The 17,915-nt window shown below is 46.2% G+C and overlaps 1 protein-coding gene across 1 annotated transcript in view; it reads right to left on the bottom strand.

Moving 5' to 3' along the window:
• Nucleotides 1-747: 747 nt before the first annotated feature.
• LOC108719472 (ranBP-type and C3HC4-type zinc finger-containing protein 1) overlaps nt 748-17,915 on the bottom strand; it is a 28,210-nt gene continuing 11,042 nt past the window's right edge. Inside the window, exons 7-14 of the mRNA XM_041567015.1 lie at nt 17,300-17,418; nt 15,157-15,330; nt 7,194-7,354; nt 5,826-5,937; nt 5,573-5,752; nt 5,382-5,480; nt 4,092-4,235; nt 748-2,886 (exon numbers count right to left, since the gene is read on the bottom strand). Coding sequence (XP_041422949.1) covers nt 2,806-2,886; nt 4,092-4,235; nt 5,382-5,480; nt 5,573-5,752; nt 5,826-5,937; nt 7,194-7,354; nt 15,157-15,330; nt 17,300-17,418 — 1,070 coding nt within the window. The 3' untranslated portion in view covers nt 748-2,805. The remainder of the gene's footprint in view (nt 2,887-4,091; nt 4,236-5,381; nt 5,481-5,572; nt 5,753-5,825; nt 5,938-7,193; nt 7,355-15,156; nt 15,331-17,299; nt 17,419-17,915) is intronic.

The raw sequence follows: 17,915 nt of genomic DNA, 5'->3' as shown, positions 1-17,915 counted from the left end.
AGGGTCTAGCAGTGTCATAAAGGACTATCACAAGACGACTCGTAGAGAACATTAACCAGACCTACACTCTCAGCCACAAACAACAACCATTCCTGGTGGCAGCTCCCTCTACAAGAGCACAAAGTAACTCATCGGCCCTTTAAAACTTGGCTACCCCAGAGCAGCCACATGGGCTTCACCCAACACTTATATTGAATTTTACCAGTTCCATTCAGTTTTTGCTTCTACAAAGGCCGTGTTTGGCCGTAAAGCTTTACAAGCTGCAGTTGAATAAATGAATGACTGATGTAATGGAGGGTCAACCTTCCCACCCCTGTTTAAGGGACAGCTTTGGACGTCCCCACTGGTCTGCACTGACAGAAGGGCCGACTAGAGAAACAGAGATTCCATACTCACCGGGAAATCATCACTACTTGGTGAATCCTTTGGGTATCTCTTCTGTAAGGGTCAGTGACCTCCAATAAGCCTGAGGGATCATGGTCTGTTGTGGAACATCTGTTGGTGGATTCCACCAACCAAGGACACCCATCCCTACTCAACTCCTTGAGCTGCAACTCTGCACTTCCGTGTTGCACATCCCATGTATCTAGTCACGTGTAACGGAGTAGGAACTATGAACAATCTGGTACTTTTCCTAGAAAAATTCCTGATCTTTTCCTTATGATCTGCCAGCCCGGGAATAGGTAAGAGACTGGGTTCCCAAATAGCAGGAAACTGCCCCCCAAATATACACACACAGGGACAGTGTCAGAATAGTGCATTTTATTGTCACACACAAAGCAAGCAAAGTGACATCTTGTGAGTCCAGCAGGCGTGTGATGATGTGGCGCATTCCTATTGGACAAGTGCAAGCAGCCATGACACACACACAAAATGTGTATTGTGTGATCTAAACAGGAAAATAATCTGCTTGACATAGAGCTCATCAGTTGCACCGGCCAATTTGTTTTCCTTCATTTTTTCCCTCTTTCCTGCTCACAACTGCTAATTGACTTCTCCACTATAAATCTAGTGCTGCCTGCTCACAAGTGATTCCCTGTTGTAAATCTAGTGCTGCCTGCTCACAAGTGATTCCCTACTAGATGACTAGTGCTGCATGGGTGCAAATGGTAATACTGCTATTAACACTGTGCTGCCTTCTCACAAGTGATTTCTCGGATATAAACATGGGACTGACTTCTTATGAATGATTCCCCAGCCAAGTGCTGCTTGCCAGCAAGTGAGTCCCCTTCTATAACCCTAGTACTGCCTGTTTCTGATTCCCTTACTTTAATCCTAGTGCTGCCTGTTCGTTATTCCCCTGATATAACCTTAGTACTGCCTGCCCATGATTCCCCTACTATAATCCTAGTGCTGCCTGCTCGTGATTCCCCTGATATAACACTAGTGCTGCCTGCTCGTGATTCCCCTGATATAACACTAGTGCTGCCTGCTCGTGATTCCCCTACTATAATCCTAGTACTGCCTACTCATGATTCCCCTGATATAACACTAGTGCTGCCTGCTCGTGATTCCCCTACTATAATCCTAGTGCTGCCTGCTTGTGATTCCCCTGATATAACACTAGTGCTGCCTGCTCGTGATTCCCCTACTATAATCCTAGTGCTGCCTGCTCGTGATTCCCCTGATATAACACTAGTGCTGCCTGCTCGTGATTCCCCTACTATAATCCTAGTGCTGCCTGCTCGTGATTCCCCTGATATAACACTAGTGCTGCCTGCTCGTGATTCCCCTGATATAACACTAGTGCTGCCTGCTCGTGATTCCCCTACTATAATCCTAGTACTGCCTACTCATGATTCCCCTGATATAACACTAGTGCTGCCTGCTCGTGATTCCCCTGATATAACCTTAGTGATGGCTCTTTGCTAGTGATCCCCTTACAAAAGCCAAGTGCCAGTTCTTGCAAGTTATTGCCCTGCTCTATGCCCGGTGCTGCCCGCTCGCCAGTGGACTGTAGACTCCATGTTGGTCACTGTGAAGGACCCCACACTAGTAGCATTAGAGAGCAGGGAGCAGCCTGAGAGTTTGAACATTATAAAGAGGAAAAACCGAAAGCAAACAAATACGACCATCTGCAAAGCTCAATTCTTTGCTGAAGGAGCCGCCCATAATTACGCCACCGAAAATATGGCCATATGACGACTTGTCCTTTGTGATATTTCACCCTGAGACTGAATTCCAGTTTGTACAGAAGTTAATAATATCCGCTGCTGCCAATAACTGCAGGTTTCTCTATATCTGGGAGTGTTACATATCAACGCTGTCCCTTTAATGAGGGACAATACAATTGGCAGCAGCTTTGTGTATCGCTCTGCATAGATTAAACTGCCACATTCTCTGCATTAAAGGAGAAGTAAATGTGGCACCACAGGGGGGGGTGAATTGGATCTCACTAACCCCACCCCCAAGGTAACCCATAAATAATAATGTTCCCCAATTCTTACAAATAAAAAGCGCAATTATTAATATTATTGATTAGAGTCAAAATCAGGCAGAAATCACGTTAGTGTCGCAGGAAACAGATTGTGAGCGACAAATACTTAATTCTCTATTTCATTCTCCAGTCCAACATCCCAAATATCCCAAATCTGCATCCGAGGGGGTCCAGGAATGGCCCGGGGGTCTCTGTGTATTGGGAAATGGCACGGCCAATGGTCCCTGTACCCCGTGATGGGAGTAATTGCAGGACAAACAGATAAATTCCATGGGAAATAAAGTCATGTTGAGGTGGAGCTGGGGATCTTCCATAGAGATGTAACATTCCAGCCGTATGGGTTGGGTAGAAAGCCCCCCTTTTTGGATTCAGTGACAATTCTGACACCGGGGGTCACACTTTTTCCCATTTACATTACACTGGCAGCCTCCCAGCGTGTCTCCGGGGCCCTGTGCGGCACAAGGAACAAGAGCGACATGTTAGTCTAGAATGGAAGCTGCCATAGTGATTGCTTTAATGAGAAAACACCCCGTGGGTGGAGCCAGTGGAAAGGTAGAGTCACTGGATGGAGCCAGTGGAAAGGTGGAGTCATTGGGTGGAGACAATGGAAAGGTAGAGTCATTGGGTGGAGCCAGTGGAAAGTAGAATCACTGGGTGGAGCCAGTGGAAAGGTGGAGTCATTGGGTGGAGACAATGGAAAGGTAGAGTCATTGGGTGGAGCCAGTGGAAAGTATAATCACTGGGTGGAGCCAGTGGAAAGGTGGAGTCACTGGGTGGAGCCAGTGGAAAGGTGGAGTCATTGGGTGGAGACAATGGAAAGGTAGAGTCATTGGGTGGAGCCAGAGGAAAGTAGAATCACTGGGTGGAGCAAGTGGAAAGGTGGAGTCACTGGGTGGAGCCAGTGGAAAGGTGGAGTCATTGGGTGGAGCCAGTGGAAAGGTACAGTCACTGGTTGGAGCCAGGGCAGCCATCAGGGGGGGACAGGGGGGAAAGTTGTAGGGGGCCCCCAAGGTAAGGGTGGGGCCAATGTAAAGGTAGCATTACTGCGTGGAGCCAGTGGAAAGGTGGAGTCATTGGGTGTAGACAATGGAAAAGTAGAGTCATTGGGTGGAGACAGGGGAAAGGTACAGTCACTGGGTGGAGCCAGTGGAAAGGTGGAGTCACTGGGTGGAGCCAGTGGAAAATTGGAGTCACTGGGTGGAGCCAGTGAAAAGGTAGAGTCACTGGGAGGAGCCAATGGAAAGGTTGAGTCATTGGGTGGAGCCAGTGGAAAGGTGGAGTCATTAACATGTTAATAAATACACCCTTCATTCTGTCCAACCTCCCTCCTCCCTAAATATTAGGAATGTCAAAAAGATCTGTGTAATGACTCCACTTCCAGCAGTAGCTGTGAGTGCCTCAGGCTTGCAGATAAGGAAACGTTTATTAAACTGTCTGCTCCTTTCATGATTGTTGAAAAGAACCAGGGAGGTGGAGTTTGATATAAGCTGAAGCCAGTCTGGTTCATTCATGGAGCCAACCAGCATGTCCAGCACAATCTCTAGTTACTGGGCTCCTGGTTACACAGAGGAGTAGAGCAGAGACCCCGCACAGGAGCAGCACTAGGACCATAGTGACCCCACAAGAGACATAAGAGTAACTTCAGGTCACTTACCTGTGGCCCCCAGCGCGGGCCCTTAGTCACCCAGCAGATCTCAGTGTGACACATGGTGCAGCGGATCCAGTCACATCCGTCTTTCTTCTGTACAATAATCTGACACACGGGACAATACATCGCCTCCCCCGTCTGAACCAGCGTCTGTGCCAAATGGACTTTATATCAGAACCTTCTGCTTCTCTGGGCTTTATGTCCTCCCATTGGTTCTTTCTATATCACCCGGGGCTCCTCCCATTGGTTCTTTCTATATCACCCGGGCTCCTCCCATTGGTTCTTTCTATATCACCCGGGGCTCCTCCCATTGGTTATTTCTATATCACCCGGGCTCCTCCCATTGGTTCTTTCTATATCACCCGGGCTCCTCCCATTGGTTCTTTCTATATCACCCGGGGCTCCTCCCATTGGTTCTTTCTATATCACCCGGGCTCCTCCCATTGGTTATTTCTATATCACCCGGGCTCCTCCCATTGGTTCTTTCTATATCACCCGGGGCTCCTCCCATTGGTTCTTTCTATATCACCCGGGCTCCTCCCATTGGTTATTTCTATATCTTGTAGCAGGTTTATCATCACCCCTCTCTATAACCCGCAGTCCCTCTCTATAAGCTTCAGTCCCGCTCTGTAACCCGCACTTCCTCTCTGTAACCCGCAATCCTTCTCTATAACCCACAGTCCCTCTCTATAACCCACAGTCCCTCTCTATAACCCGCATTCCCTCTCTGTAACCCGCAGTCCCTCTCTATAACCCGCAGTCCTTCTCTATAACCCACAGTCCCTCTCTATAATCCCTCTCTGTAACCCACAGTCTCTCTCTATAACCCGCAGTCCTTCTCGATAACCCACAGTCCCTCTCTATAACCCGCAGTTCCTCTCTATAACCCGCAGTCCCTCTCTATAACCCGCAGTTCCTCTCTATAACCCGCAGTCCCTCTCTGTAACCCGCAGTCCCTCTCTGTAACCCACAGTCCCTCTCTGTAACCCGCAGTCCCTCTCTGAATCCCGCAGTCCCTCTCTGTAACCCGCAGTCCCTCTCTGTAACCCGCAGTCCCTCTGTAACCCGCAGTTCCTCTCTGTAACCCGCAGTCCCTCTCTATAACCCGCAGTCCCTCTCTATAACCCGCAGTCCCTCTCTATAACCCGCAGTCCCTCTCTATAACACGCAGTTCCTCTCTATAACCCGCAGTTCCTCAGAGCAGGTTGGCTCCATAGAGTTGCTAAGGTCTGAATGTGACCTATGGGAGTGTATGGCAGGAGCTTGCGGATAAGCGAGACCTTACTGCTGCGTTACCTTTAGCATGTCATTGGTCTGCCTGGCGGCCGCATCGTTCTGGGCTCGGGTACGTAAATCATCCTGGTACTCCCGGCAATTCATTCCATCATGTATGGCCTGCCAGTGGGCGGAGACAACGCACGTGATTGGTGGGAGGAGTATAAATATTTTCCTTACAGAATATTGGGGTCTGTGCTGGGGGCACTTACCTTGCAGATGAGGCAGTTGTGGGCGTAGCAGATGGGGCAGGTGAATTCATTGACAGAATCTTCATAGATGCACCAGCCCCTGCAGTCAGCCGTGCGGCAATGGTAACTGTTTTGGCTACGACTCTCTGCCACCACTAGCCCCCGCTCCAGGAAGCGACTGTACTCCTCCTGCGACACCAACTGTCAGCGAGAGAGAGGGAAACGGGTCAGTCTGTGCCGGGGGTCTCCGACCCTGATATTGTTCTGCACTCACCGCCCGGATCTCCCGCTGCTGCAGTTTACTGTTACACCCGAACGTCTCATCCCTGAATGGGCACGAAACCTCCGGCTCCTCACAGCAGTTCACTAGTTGCCGCAAACATTCCCTAGCAACCAAACGCACCGTGTTAGTCACCCGGGAATTAACCCTTCATTCCACTGGCCTCATCCCACCCATGGGTGCAAAACTATAGCAGGGTGACACCCCAATGTTTCTATATATCTGTAACCTTGTTATGAGCTAAGGGGGCCCAGTCTGAAGGTCAGTTAGGGGGAGATTTGGGGTGAGTGTTTATTTGTACCCTGGGTACCCCTGGAACTATAGCAGGGTGACACCCCAATGTTTCTATATATCTGTAACCTTGTTATGAGCTAAGGGGGCCCAGTCTGAAGGTCAGTTAGGGGGAGATTTGGGGTGAGTGATTATTTGTACCCTGGGTACCCCTGGAACTATAGCAGGGTGACTGTTACCCCAATGTTTCTATATATCTGTAACCTTGTTATGAGCTAAGGGGGCCCAGTCTGAAGGTCAGTTAGGGGGAGATTTGGGGTGAGTGCTTATTTGTACCCTGGGTACCCCTGGAACTATAGCAGGGTGACACCCCAATGTTTCTATATATCTGTAACCTTGTTATGAGCTAAGGGGGCCCAGTCTGAAGGTCAGTTAGGGGGAGATTTGGGGTGAGTGTTTATTTGTGCCCTGGGTACCCCTGGAACTATAGCAGGGTGACACCCCAATGTCTCTATATATCTGTAACCTTGTTATGAGCTAAGGGGGCCCAGTCTGAAGGTCAGTTAGGGGGAGTTTTGGGGTGAGTGCTTATTTGTACCCTGGGTACCCCTGGAACTATAGCAGGGTGACACCCCAATGTTTCTATATATCTGTAACCTTGTTATGAGCTAAGGGAGCCCAGTCTGAAGGTCAGTTAGGGGGAGTTTTGGGGTGAGTGCTTATTTGTACCCTGGGTACCCCTGGAACTATAGCAGGGTGACACCCCAATGTTTCTATATATCTGTAACCTTGTTATGAGCTAAGGGGGCCCAGTCTGAAGGTCAGTTAGGGGGAGTTTTGGGGTGAGTGCTTATTTGTACCCTGGGTACCCCTGGAACTATAGCAGGGTGACACCCCAATGTTTCTATATATCTGTAACCTTGTTATGAGCTAAGGGGGCCCAGTCTGAAGGTCAGTTAGGGGGAGTTTTGGGGTGAGTGCTTATTTGTACCCTGGGTACCCCTGGAACTATAGCAGGGTGACACCCCAATGTTTCTATATATCTGTAACCTTGTTATGAGCTAAGGGGGCCCAGTCTGAAGGTCAGTTAGGGGGAGATTTGGGGTAGTTAGAGGTGGGTGGGGGACGTACCTGCAGAAGCTGTGCAGACATTCTCTCAGCAGAACACCGCCCCCCACTGGGACTTCGGAGAAGCAAATCCGACAGTCAATGGGCTCCTGGTTTGGGATCAGAACCTCGTTGTCCAGTTGCAGCAGGTGCTGGAAGTTCAGGGATCTCTCCTCCTCCAAAGCCTGTAACACAGAATGTCAGTTGTTGCCCCTCAGCAGACAGAAATCAGTGGGTGTGTGAGAAGGCATCATGGGAAATGTAGGCTATTAAGATAAGGAGTTAGACTATAAGACTGGGGCTAAATCTTACAGGGGTTCATGTCTCCTCACTGATCCTCTCACTCAGAATCAGGGCCAATAAACTTCTCATATGGCACCGGCACATTAGGGGATCCCTGGTCCCCCAGATGTCTGTGTCACGTGGCAGTTTGTGGGTCAGTAGATAAACGAGGTGGGACAATGCTGAGGTCACTGTGACATTGTGTAGGTGCGACTGATCTCATAAGGGGCCAAGAGGGGTGACTGCACCCATGAAACCACTCCATGACCTACTTCTGCTGAGCATCTCAACCCCACCCCAGATGGGCCCAGTTCCAGGAAAGAAGGTGCCAGGTAATGAGATATTGGGGGGCGTATATATCAAAGGACTCATTATTCCCTCTGTACATCAGCCCCCCATGAGGATTTGTCATTACACCCCCACGTCTCCCAGTTCAGAGCCAATACAGGGGCAGGTTATACAGACACATTCTGCTTCTCGGCTCTTCCTGCCCAAACCCACAGGAAGTGATGGGGGAAGAGATTGTGCGTTGCTCATACACATGTGACTGACACGGCCTCATCTACAACTTTATACTGATCAGCGGGAGCTGCCATGCTGCATGGACGATGCACAGAAATGTCTCCAGTCATCAGATCAGAGAATGTGACAGACGGCTCTAGTAACCAATACATTTGCTCCCTTACTACCTCCTTGCCTCCTCACCAATGAATCACTAATTCCCCCTCTCTTGGTAGGGAATCCCATAACCTGACTGTCCTTACAGTAAAGAACCCCTTCCTATGCTGATGGTGAGATCTCCTTTCCTCCCCACCAATGAATCACTCATTCCCCTCTCTTGGTAGGGAATCCCATAACCTGACTGTCCTTACAGTAAAGAACCCCTTCCTATGCTGATGGTGAGATCTCCTTTCCTCCCCACTAATGAATCACTCATTCCCCTCTCTTGGTAGGGAATCCCATAACCTGACTGTCCTTACAGTAAAGAACCCCTTCCTATACTGATGGTGAGATCTCCTTTCCTCCCCACCAATGAATCACTCATTCCCCTCTCTTGGTAGGGAACCCCATAACCCGACTGCCCTTACAATAAAGAACCCCTTCCTATGCTGATGGTGAGATCTCCTTTCCTCCCCACCAATGAATCACCCATTCCCCTCTCTTGGTAGGGAATCCCATAACCTGACTGCCCTTACAGTAAAGAACCCCTTCCTATGCTGATGGTGAGATCTCCTTTCCTCCCCACCAATGAATCACTCATTCCCCTCTCTTGGTAGGGAATCCCATAACCTGACTGTCCTTACAGTAAAGAACCCCTTCCTATGCTGATGGTGAGATCTCCTTTCCTCCCCACCAATGAATCACTCATTCCCCTCTCTTGGTAGAGAATCCCATAACCTGACTGTCCTTACAGTAAAGAACCCCTTCCTATGCTGATGGTGAGATCTCCTTTCCTCCCCACCAATGAATCACTCATTCCCCCTCTCTTGGTAGGGAATCCCATAACCTGACTGCCCTTACAGTAAAGAACCCCTTCCTATGCTGATGGTGAGATCTCCTTTCCTCCCCACCAATGAATCACTCATTCCCCTCTCTTGGTAGGGAATCCCATAACCTGACTGTCCTTACAGTAAAGAACCCCTTCCTATGCTGATGGTGAGATCTCCTTTCCTCCCCACCAATGAATCACTCATTCCCCCTCTCTTGGTAGGGAATCCCATAACCTGACTGCCCTTACAGTAAAGAACCCCTTCCTATGCTGATGGTGAGATCTCCTTTCCTCCCCACCAATGAATCACTCATTCCCCTCTCTTGGTAGGGAATCCCATAACCTGACTGTCCTTACAGTAAAGAACCCCTTCCTATGCTGATGGTGAGATCTCCTTTCCTCCCCACCAATGAATCACTCATTCCCCCTCTCTTGGTAGGGAATCCCATAACCTGACTGCCCTTACAGTAAAGAACCCCTTCCTATGCTGATGGTGAGATCTCCTTTCCTCCCCACCAATGAATCACTCATTCCCCTCTCTTGGTAGGGAATCCCATAACCTGACTGTCCTTACAGTAAAGAACCCCTTCCTATGCTGATGGTGAGATCTCCTTTCCTCCCCACCAATGAATCACTCATTCCCCTCTCTTGGTAGGGAATCCCATAACCTGACTGTCCTTACAGTAAAGAACCCCTTCCTATGCTGATGGTGAGATCTCCTTTCCTCCCCACCAATGAATCACTCATTCCCCCTCTCTTGGTAGGGAATCCCATAACCTGACTGCCCTTACAGTAAAGAACCCCTTCCTATGCTGATGGTGAGATCTCCTTTCCTCCCCACCAATGAATCACTCATTCCCCCTCTCTTGGTAGGGAATCCCATAACCTGACTGCCCTTACAGTAAAGAACCCTTCCTATGCTGATGGTGAGATCTCCTTTCCTCCCCACCAATGAATCACTCATTCCCCCTCTCTTGGTAGGGAATCCCATAACCTGACTGCCCTTACAGTAAAGAACCCCTTCCTATGCTGATGGTGATGCTGATGAACTGTCAGATGTATCTAGTGGAAAAGGCAGTGAGGTTGGACAGTGGCTCAGACCAGTAAGAGATCTACAGGCTGGAAGTGTTAAATGAAAGTTAAAACTTTATTTGTTGGGGATCAGTAACAGAGGTAGGGGTGCAGACAATTTCCCAGTGGAATCCATAAACCTTCAGCAATGGGAAGAAAGGCACAGAGGTATTTGGATCAGCCCCATTTAACTGTCAGACCGGCACATCGTTTATTTGAGACCGGCACATAGTTGCAACTGTCAGATCTTTGCAAATGTTCCATCTTTATAAAGTGCATGAAAGGTCTTCTAATGGAAACTTGCCTATTGATGACACACTCAACTGACAGTCGCATCATATTTCCTCTTTATGTGGAGTAAATAACCTAAATCTACACACTGGGCCCTGTATTCTTTCTATGGTACTGGGAAAGTTACTGCGTAAGGCACAAGGGATGCTGGGAAGGCAAAGATGTATTTTAGAATATTATTATCTTGTGTTAGGGAGCTGCTATCTGGTTACCTCCCATTGTTCTTTTGTTTGGCTGCTGGGGGGGGGGTGATATCATTCCAACTTGCAGTACAGCAGTAAAGAGTGACTGAAGTTTATCAGAGCACAAGTCACATGACCAAGGGCAACTGGGAAATTGACAATATGTCTAGCCCCATGTCAGATTTCAAAATTAAATATAAAAATATCTGTTTGCTCTTTTGAGAAAAGGATTTCAGTGCAGAATTCTGCTGGAGCAGCACTATTAACTGATGTGTGTGACAGTATCCCTTTAAGTGGCTACAAATAATTTCCAACTTCTCCATAACATTCGCACTTTACACCTAAATCACTCCCTGATTGGCCCACAGGATTATCCCGTATCTGTTACAAAGCCCTCCCCTGGTTACAAGCAGGACTGCGAGTTTGTCCCTCAGGGAGGAGCTTCGGTCCATATGTCTATGCTCAGGGGAGGAGATCTGTATATCTGCCACCCCCAACTGTCACATGAGTTGCACATGAACCCCTATAACAACCCTGTGTGCCACCTGGTACTTCATAAAGGAAACCGCTACACTAGAGTCCTGCGCAGGTCCATTTTTTGGAACCTGTACCCAACCCGTGCCTGCAGTCTGCACTCTTACCCGCATGGACCCGCAAGTATCTTATCCGCAACCCGGACCCGCTGACCATCAAGAATCAGGAAGTGCTGTTATTGTAAAGCGGAAGTGACATCATTGGAAGTAGGCGTGGTCAGAAAAAAAGGAGTAAAGCAGGAAGTGTCACTGTAAAGCGGAAGTGACATCATCGGAAGTAGGCGTGATCAAAAGAATATGGAGTAAAAATCACTATTGAGAAGACCCGCGGCCCGACCCGCATCTATACCCGCACCTGGAACTTCAACCCGCAGGGTACCGCAGATTTTTGCGGGTAACCCATGGTACCCGACCTGCTGCAGGACTTTACTCTACTTAGTGGGGGGCTGCTGCACCCCCTCATCAGTTCCACTAAAAGTCCTCAAACAAACATGTCACTTGGGGAAAGGGACCCCTCTTATAACAGCTGCACCCTCCCACTAAATATCACAATTACCCACCCACTAACCTTACCAGGCATTGCTGTGACTCATGGGAAACCCCAACAAAAGAGTTAAAATAAATAGTTTAAAAACAAAAAAAACAACAGTTAATGTCCAACCAATCAGCACAGAGCAAGTAACTGCCATTGACTGAAATGCTATGCTGAGCCCGGGTTGTGCTGGGGGGACAGACACCCCAAATTCCTAAGCTACTAAATCATTTAATATCCGGACAGGTAGGTGATTGTAGGGTGAGAATCTAGTGAAATTGCTGATCAGACAATATCTGGATTTGGGGGGTACGCCTGTCTGTGCATAGTAGAATTTAAAGCAAGGGATTGGCTGTTGTTGGCACATGTGACCATTAGGGATGGGTGAATTTAACTCGTTTCGACAAAAATTTGTCACTGGTAAAAATTGTCTGAAATGCATTTAAGTCTATGGGCGACAAATGTTTTTTGACGTGCAACATTTTTTTTCCCCCGTTGAAGTCTATAGGCATCATTTCCGTGGCGAAAGACGCTGATAAAAATTCGCTCATACCTAGTGACCGTACCATGAAACAAAGCTCTACATTGAACTGGTTCTGAAGTGGGCTGGCCTAGAACAGACCTGAGGCCAATCAAAACATGAGAACATTTCCTAGGCCAGAGCAATAGCCAATCAGAGCATTAGAATATTCACAATGTCACATTTCAGCTCTAAATCTACACAAAAGATATAAGTCTATACATCCAACTTGTCCAAGTGATGCGGCTCTCTAGCACTCCATTGTCCCCAGGCGAGCAGGAGGTGAAAACAATCCACAGGCCACGCCCACAGCAGGAGACTTCTAGCGGGAGGAACAGTTGACAAGAGGCGGGGCACGGGCCGCTAGTAGGACTCGGTGGACAGGATAGTGAAATCCTCCAGGGAGGTGACGTTCTGACCCGAGTTGCAAGAGAACTCGGCTTCTCTCCTTCCTTTTCCCTGGTGAGATTTAAACACAAAAAAAAAGAAAGAAGAGAAGATTTTGGTGAGAAATGGTCTCTGTAGCCAACGAGCGCAACTATTTAGGAACATCAGAACGTCGGGAAGGTTCCACTGGAGACACCTCACTGCCTGAGGGAATGAGATCAACCCTGTTATATCCAATCACATGAGGGGCTGCTATATCCAATCACATGAGGGGCTGCTATATCAAATCATAAGGGGCTGCTATATCCAATCACATGAGGAGCTGCTATATCCAATCACATGAGGAGCTGCTATATCCAATCATAAGGGGCTGCTATATCCAATCACATGAGGGGCTGCTATATCCAATCACATGAGGGGCTGCTATATCCAATCAGGTGAGGGGCTGCTATATCCAATTACATGAGGGGGCTGCTATATCCAATCACATGAGGGGGCTGCTATATCCAATCACATGAGGGGGCTGCTATATCCAATCACATGAGGGGCTGCTATATCCAATCACATGAGGAGCTGCTATATCCAATCACATGAGGAGCTGCTATATCCAATCACATGAGGGGCTGCTATATCCAATCACATGAGGGGCTGCTATATCCAATCACATGAGGGGCTGCTATATCCAATCACATGAGGGGCTGCTATATCCAATCAGGTGAGGGGCTGCTATATCCAATCAGGTGAGGGGCTGCTATATCCAATTACATGAGGGGGCTGCTATATCCAATCACACGAGGAGCTGCTATATCCAATCACACGAGGAGCTGCTATATCCAATCACACGAGGAGCTGCTATGTCCAATCACACGAGGGGCTGCTATGTCCAATCACATGAGGGGCTGCTATATCCAATCAGGTGAGGAGCTGCTATATCCAATCACATGAGGAGCTGCTATATCCAATCACATGAGGAGCTGCTATATCCAATCACATGAGGAGCTGCTATATCCAATCACATGAGGAGCTGCTATATCCAATCACATGAGAGCTGCTATATCCAATCACATAAGGGGGCTGCCATACTGCTTGACTGTCCGGGGAGGGGGAGAAATCAATTACACAGAAGCCAAAGCCCAGTGAGAAGCAGCAGTAGTCTTCCACAAGCGTTCAGCAGTATGGCACCACCCTTGTCTTAAAGGACCAGTAACATCAAATTTTTTTAAAAAAATTTGCTATTATACATAGAAAAAAAAAACCACAAAGACAAAAGAAACTTTAAAATTACCAAGTCTTTATCAAGAAATAACTCACCGAAACTCATGCGCTCCTCTTCATAAAAAGCAATTGCAGGTGCTCGATTTCTCCTCCTGTGTCCTTATAGGAGATAGCCAGGGAGGAGAAATCGAGCGCCGCACGATGGATCGTAGTTGTGTTGCCTTTTCTGAAGAGGAACAGAAGCGGAGTTTCGGTAAGTTGTTTCTTAATAAACGCACTGTGATTTTAAAGTTTCATTTGTCTTGGTGTTTTTTTTTTTCTATGTATACTAACGACAGTGGATTCAAATGCCTGACTTATATAAATATATTCAGGTATGGGATCCGTTATCCGGAAACCCGATATCCAGAACGATCGGAATTACGGAAAGGCTGTCTCCCATAGACTCCATTTTATCCAAATAATCCGAATGTTTAAAACTAATTTCCTTTTTCTGTGTAATAATAAAACAGTCGCTTGTACTTGATCCCAACTAAGATTAAATAAACCCAATAGGCTGGTTTTGCTTCCAATAATTATTAATTATATGTTTACATGATTTCCTAGTAGACTTAAGGTATGAAGATCCAAATGACAGAAAGAACCGTTAACCGGAAAACCCCAGGTCCCGAGCATTCTGGATAACAGGTCCCATACCTGTATTAGGGATGCACTGAATCCAGGATTCGGTTCGGGATTCGGCCTTTTTCAGCAGGATTCGGCCTAATCCTTCTGCCCGGCCGAACCTGAATCCTAATTTGCATATGTAAATTAGGGGCGGGGAGGGTAATCGTGTGACTTTTTGACACAAAACAAGGAAGTAAAAATCTCTATCTATCTATATCTATATAAAAATATATATAAAAATAAACTGAGCAGGCTGTTTCTGCTAAATTGTGCTCACAGTACAATGATGGTCATATCATATGCAAATTAGGATTCGGCTGAATCTTAAACAAATGATTCGGGGAGTTGGCCAAATCCCAAGTAGTGGATTTAGTGCATCAATACTTATAAATAGTAATCAGGTGACAAATCTCCCCGTCAGCCCATCCAATATGGCACAGTCCAGCGGCCCCAATGAGCCATTAACTGATTCCATATGGAAGCTCTATATAAGGGACTGCCCATTTATGGAGGTAATACTTTTATACCAAAATCTGGAAGAAAGAGCTGGAAGCAGTTGATGGCTCATTGGGGGCTGCTGGACTGTGCCATATTGGATGGGGCATGAAATGAGAGGTAGTTTAATCCATATTAGTACATGGAAAAGCCCAAATTGCAACCACTGCAGAACCAGCTTCCCTTTGTCTAAAGCTACAGTGCAGGGGAGTATGGGAATGCCCAATATCAACTGCTCCAACTCAACTCCACTTTATCAGTCAGCCAATCACAGCTGGTTATAGGATATAGTTGAACTGGGCTCTGCTTGGGGTGATTTGGTACCTTTTTATATTGCTGCAAACTGTCCTGCTCCATCTTCAGTCGCCTCCGCTCCTTCTCGTCGGGTTTATATTCCTCAGGGACGACATACGTGGAAGGTCGGTTGGAACTGCACATCTCACAGCCCGGCCTCGTCGGCTTATTGATGAAGGTACAGACGGAACAGGACCAGCCAGCCTGCGGGCACAACATAGACTTGTTACTGGACCTGTGGACTAGTTACTGGACCTGTGGACTAGTTACTGGACCAATGGGCTAGTTACTGGACCAATGGGCTAGTTACTGGACCAATGGGCTAGTTACTGGACCAATGGGCTAGATACTGGACCAATGGGCTAGTTACTGGACCAATGGGCTAGATACTGGACCAATGGGCTAGTTACTGGACCAATGGGCTAGTTACTGGACCAATGGGCTAGTTACTGGACCAATGGGCTAGTTACTGGACCAATGGGCTAGTTACTGGACCAATGGACTAGTTACTGGACCAATGGGCTAGTTACTGGACCAATGGACTAGTTACTGGACCAATGGACTAGTTACTGGACCAATGGACTAGTTACTGGACCAATGGACTAGTTACTGGACCAATGGACTAGTTACTGGACCAATGGACTAGTTACTGGACCAATGGACTAGTTACTGGACCAATGGACTAGTTACTGGACCAATGGACTTGTTACTGGACCAATGGACTAGTTACTGGACCAATTGACTAGTTACTGGACCAATAGCAGAGAGACACACAGTGCCCCTAGTGATCCAGTAATACTAATATATATTTAAAAACTTCAAGGTCTTCTTAGGAGAACTGAAATGTTGATGAAAAATATATTTTTTTTTGACTCATTCATAAGTCATGTGAGAGATCCAGTTTTTCATGTGGATATTCATTTCTTTTGGATGCAGCTGGGCCATTTTCCCCAATATTGGGGAGTGTGCTACAATTACTTGTTTGTTGCTATATATATATATATATATATATATATATATATATATATATATATATATATATATATATATATATATATATATATATATATATATATATATATATATATATATATATATATTGTGCCCCCTATTGTAAAATATAAGGATATTATAAGTCACCAAGGAGTCCCATAACCATATAAAAGCACAAGGCCGAAGGCCATGGAACTCCGAGGCAATATCCTCATACTTTCCAACAAGGGGTAATTTATTTATTATAATACACAAGTTTTAGTGAGTCATGTGACAGAAATGACATCAGAACTCACCGTTTATAACTGATGACATCACTAGTCATCGTTAATAACTGATGACATCACTACTCACCGTTCATAACTGATGACATCACTACTCACCGTTTATAAGGATATAATTTATAAGATATTCATGGCTTTTGTGTGTGTGTGTGTGTGTGTGTGTGTGTGTATATATATATAGTGAATAAAGTACCCCCTTTTGTAAAATATAAGGATATTATAAGTTACCGAGGAGTTTCATGACCATATAAAAACACGAGGCCGAAGGCCGAGTGTTTTTATACAGGTCATGGAACTCCGAGGTAACTTATAATATCCTCATATTTTACAACTGGGGGTACTTTATTAATTATAATACACAAATTTTAGTGAGTCATGTGACAGAAATTACATCACTACTCACCGTTTATAACTGATGACATCACTACTCACCGTTTATAAGGATATAATTTACAAGATATTCATGGCTTTTGTGTATTATATATATATATATATATATATATATACTGTATATAAAACCATGCACATGTATTATGTTCCTACCTGCTGTCTAGATTTCCCATATACATAATACCCTGCCCTGGCACAAACTGTACAGGGGGAGACAGAACAGTAGATAAAAACCAACTGCATGGCTGCTTCAGGATCAGTGGGGGTCATTTATAAAGTTCGCGCAGCGCATATTTTTCGCAAATGGTTGTATTGCGCATGTTTTTTGCTGAGCGCTAATATATTGCACTGCTCTGCCCGTCTTTCCGGTTTTTGCGAATTCGCAGTGTGAATACATTTTCGCAAATGGCGCGCAAGGTTGTTGTGCGCGAAAATAGCGTTAAATTCGTAGTTTGCAAATATATTGGCTGCACAGTAACACGGATACTCTGTATGGATAAAGGTACCTGAGCAGGAGGAGGAGGAGGAGCTGCAGACAGATTCAGTGATTCCAGTTCCAAGTACAGTTTATTGGCCACGTCCACTAGATTCACCCTTCCCGTGCGCTCCGTCCTCTGACCGGTATCTAGGAATGAAGTTTATATGAAAATACAAAGAGAGTGAGTTAAAGGGGCTGTTCACCTTTAAATTAACCGTTAGTATGATGTCGAGAGGGATATTCTGAGACAATTTGCAATTGGTTTTCATGTTTTTTATTATTTAGCTTTTTATTCAGCAGCTCTCCAGTTTGCAATTTCAGCAATCTGGTTGCTAGGTCCAAATTTCCCTAGCAACCATACAATGATTTGAATAAGAGACTGGAATATGGATAGGAGAGGCCTGAATAGAAAGATAAGTAATACAAAGTAACAATAACAACACATTTGTAGCCTTACAGAGCATTTGCTTTTTAGAAGGGGTCAGTGACCCCTATTTGAAAGCTGGAAAGAGTCAGAAGTAAAAAGGCAAATAATGCAAAAACTATAAACAGGAAATATCGAAGACCAATTGAAACGTCTTTTAAAATTGGCCATTCTATAACATACTAAAAGTTAACTTTAAAGGTGAACCACCCCCTTTAAA

This window comes from Xenopus laevis, chromosome 6L (genome assembly GCF_017654675.1).
Source record: "Xenopus laevis strain J_2021 chromosome 6L, Xenopus_laevis_v10.1, whole genome shotgun sequence".
Taxonomy (NCBI): Eukaryota; Metazoa; Chordata; class Amphibia; order Anura; family Pipidae; genus Xenopus; species Xenopus laevis.
This window is presented reverse-complemented; position numbering and strand designations above follow the sequence as displayed.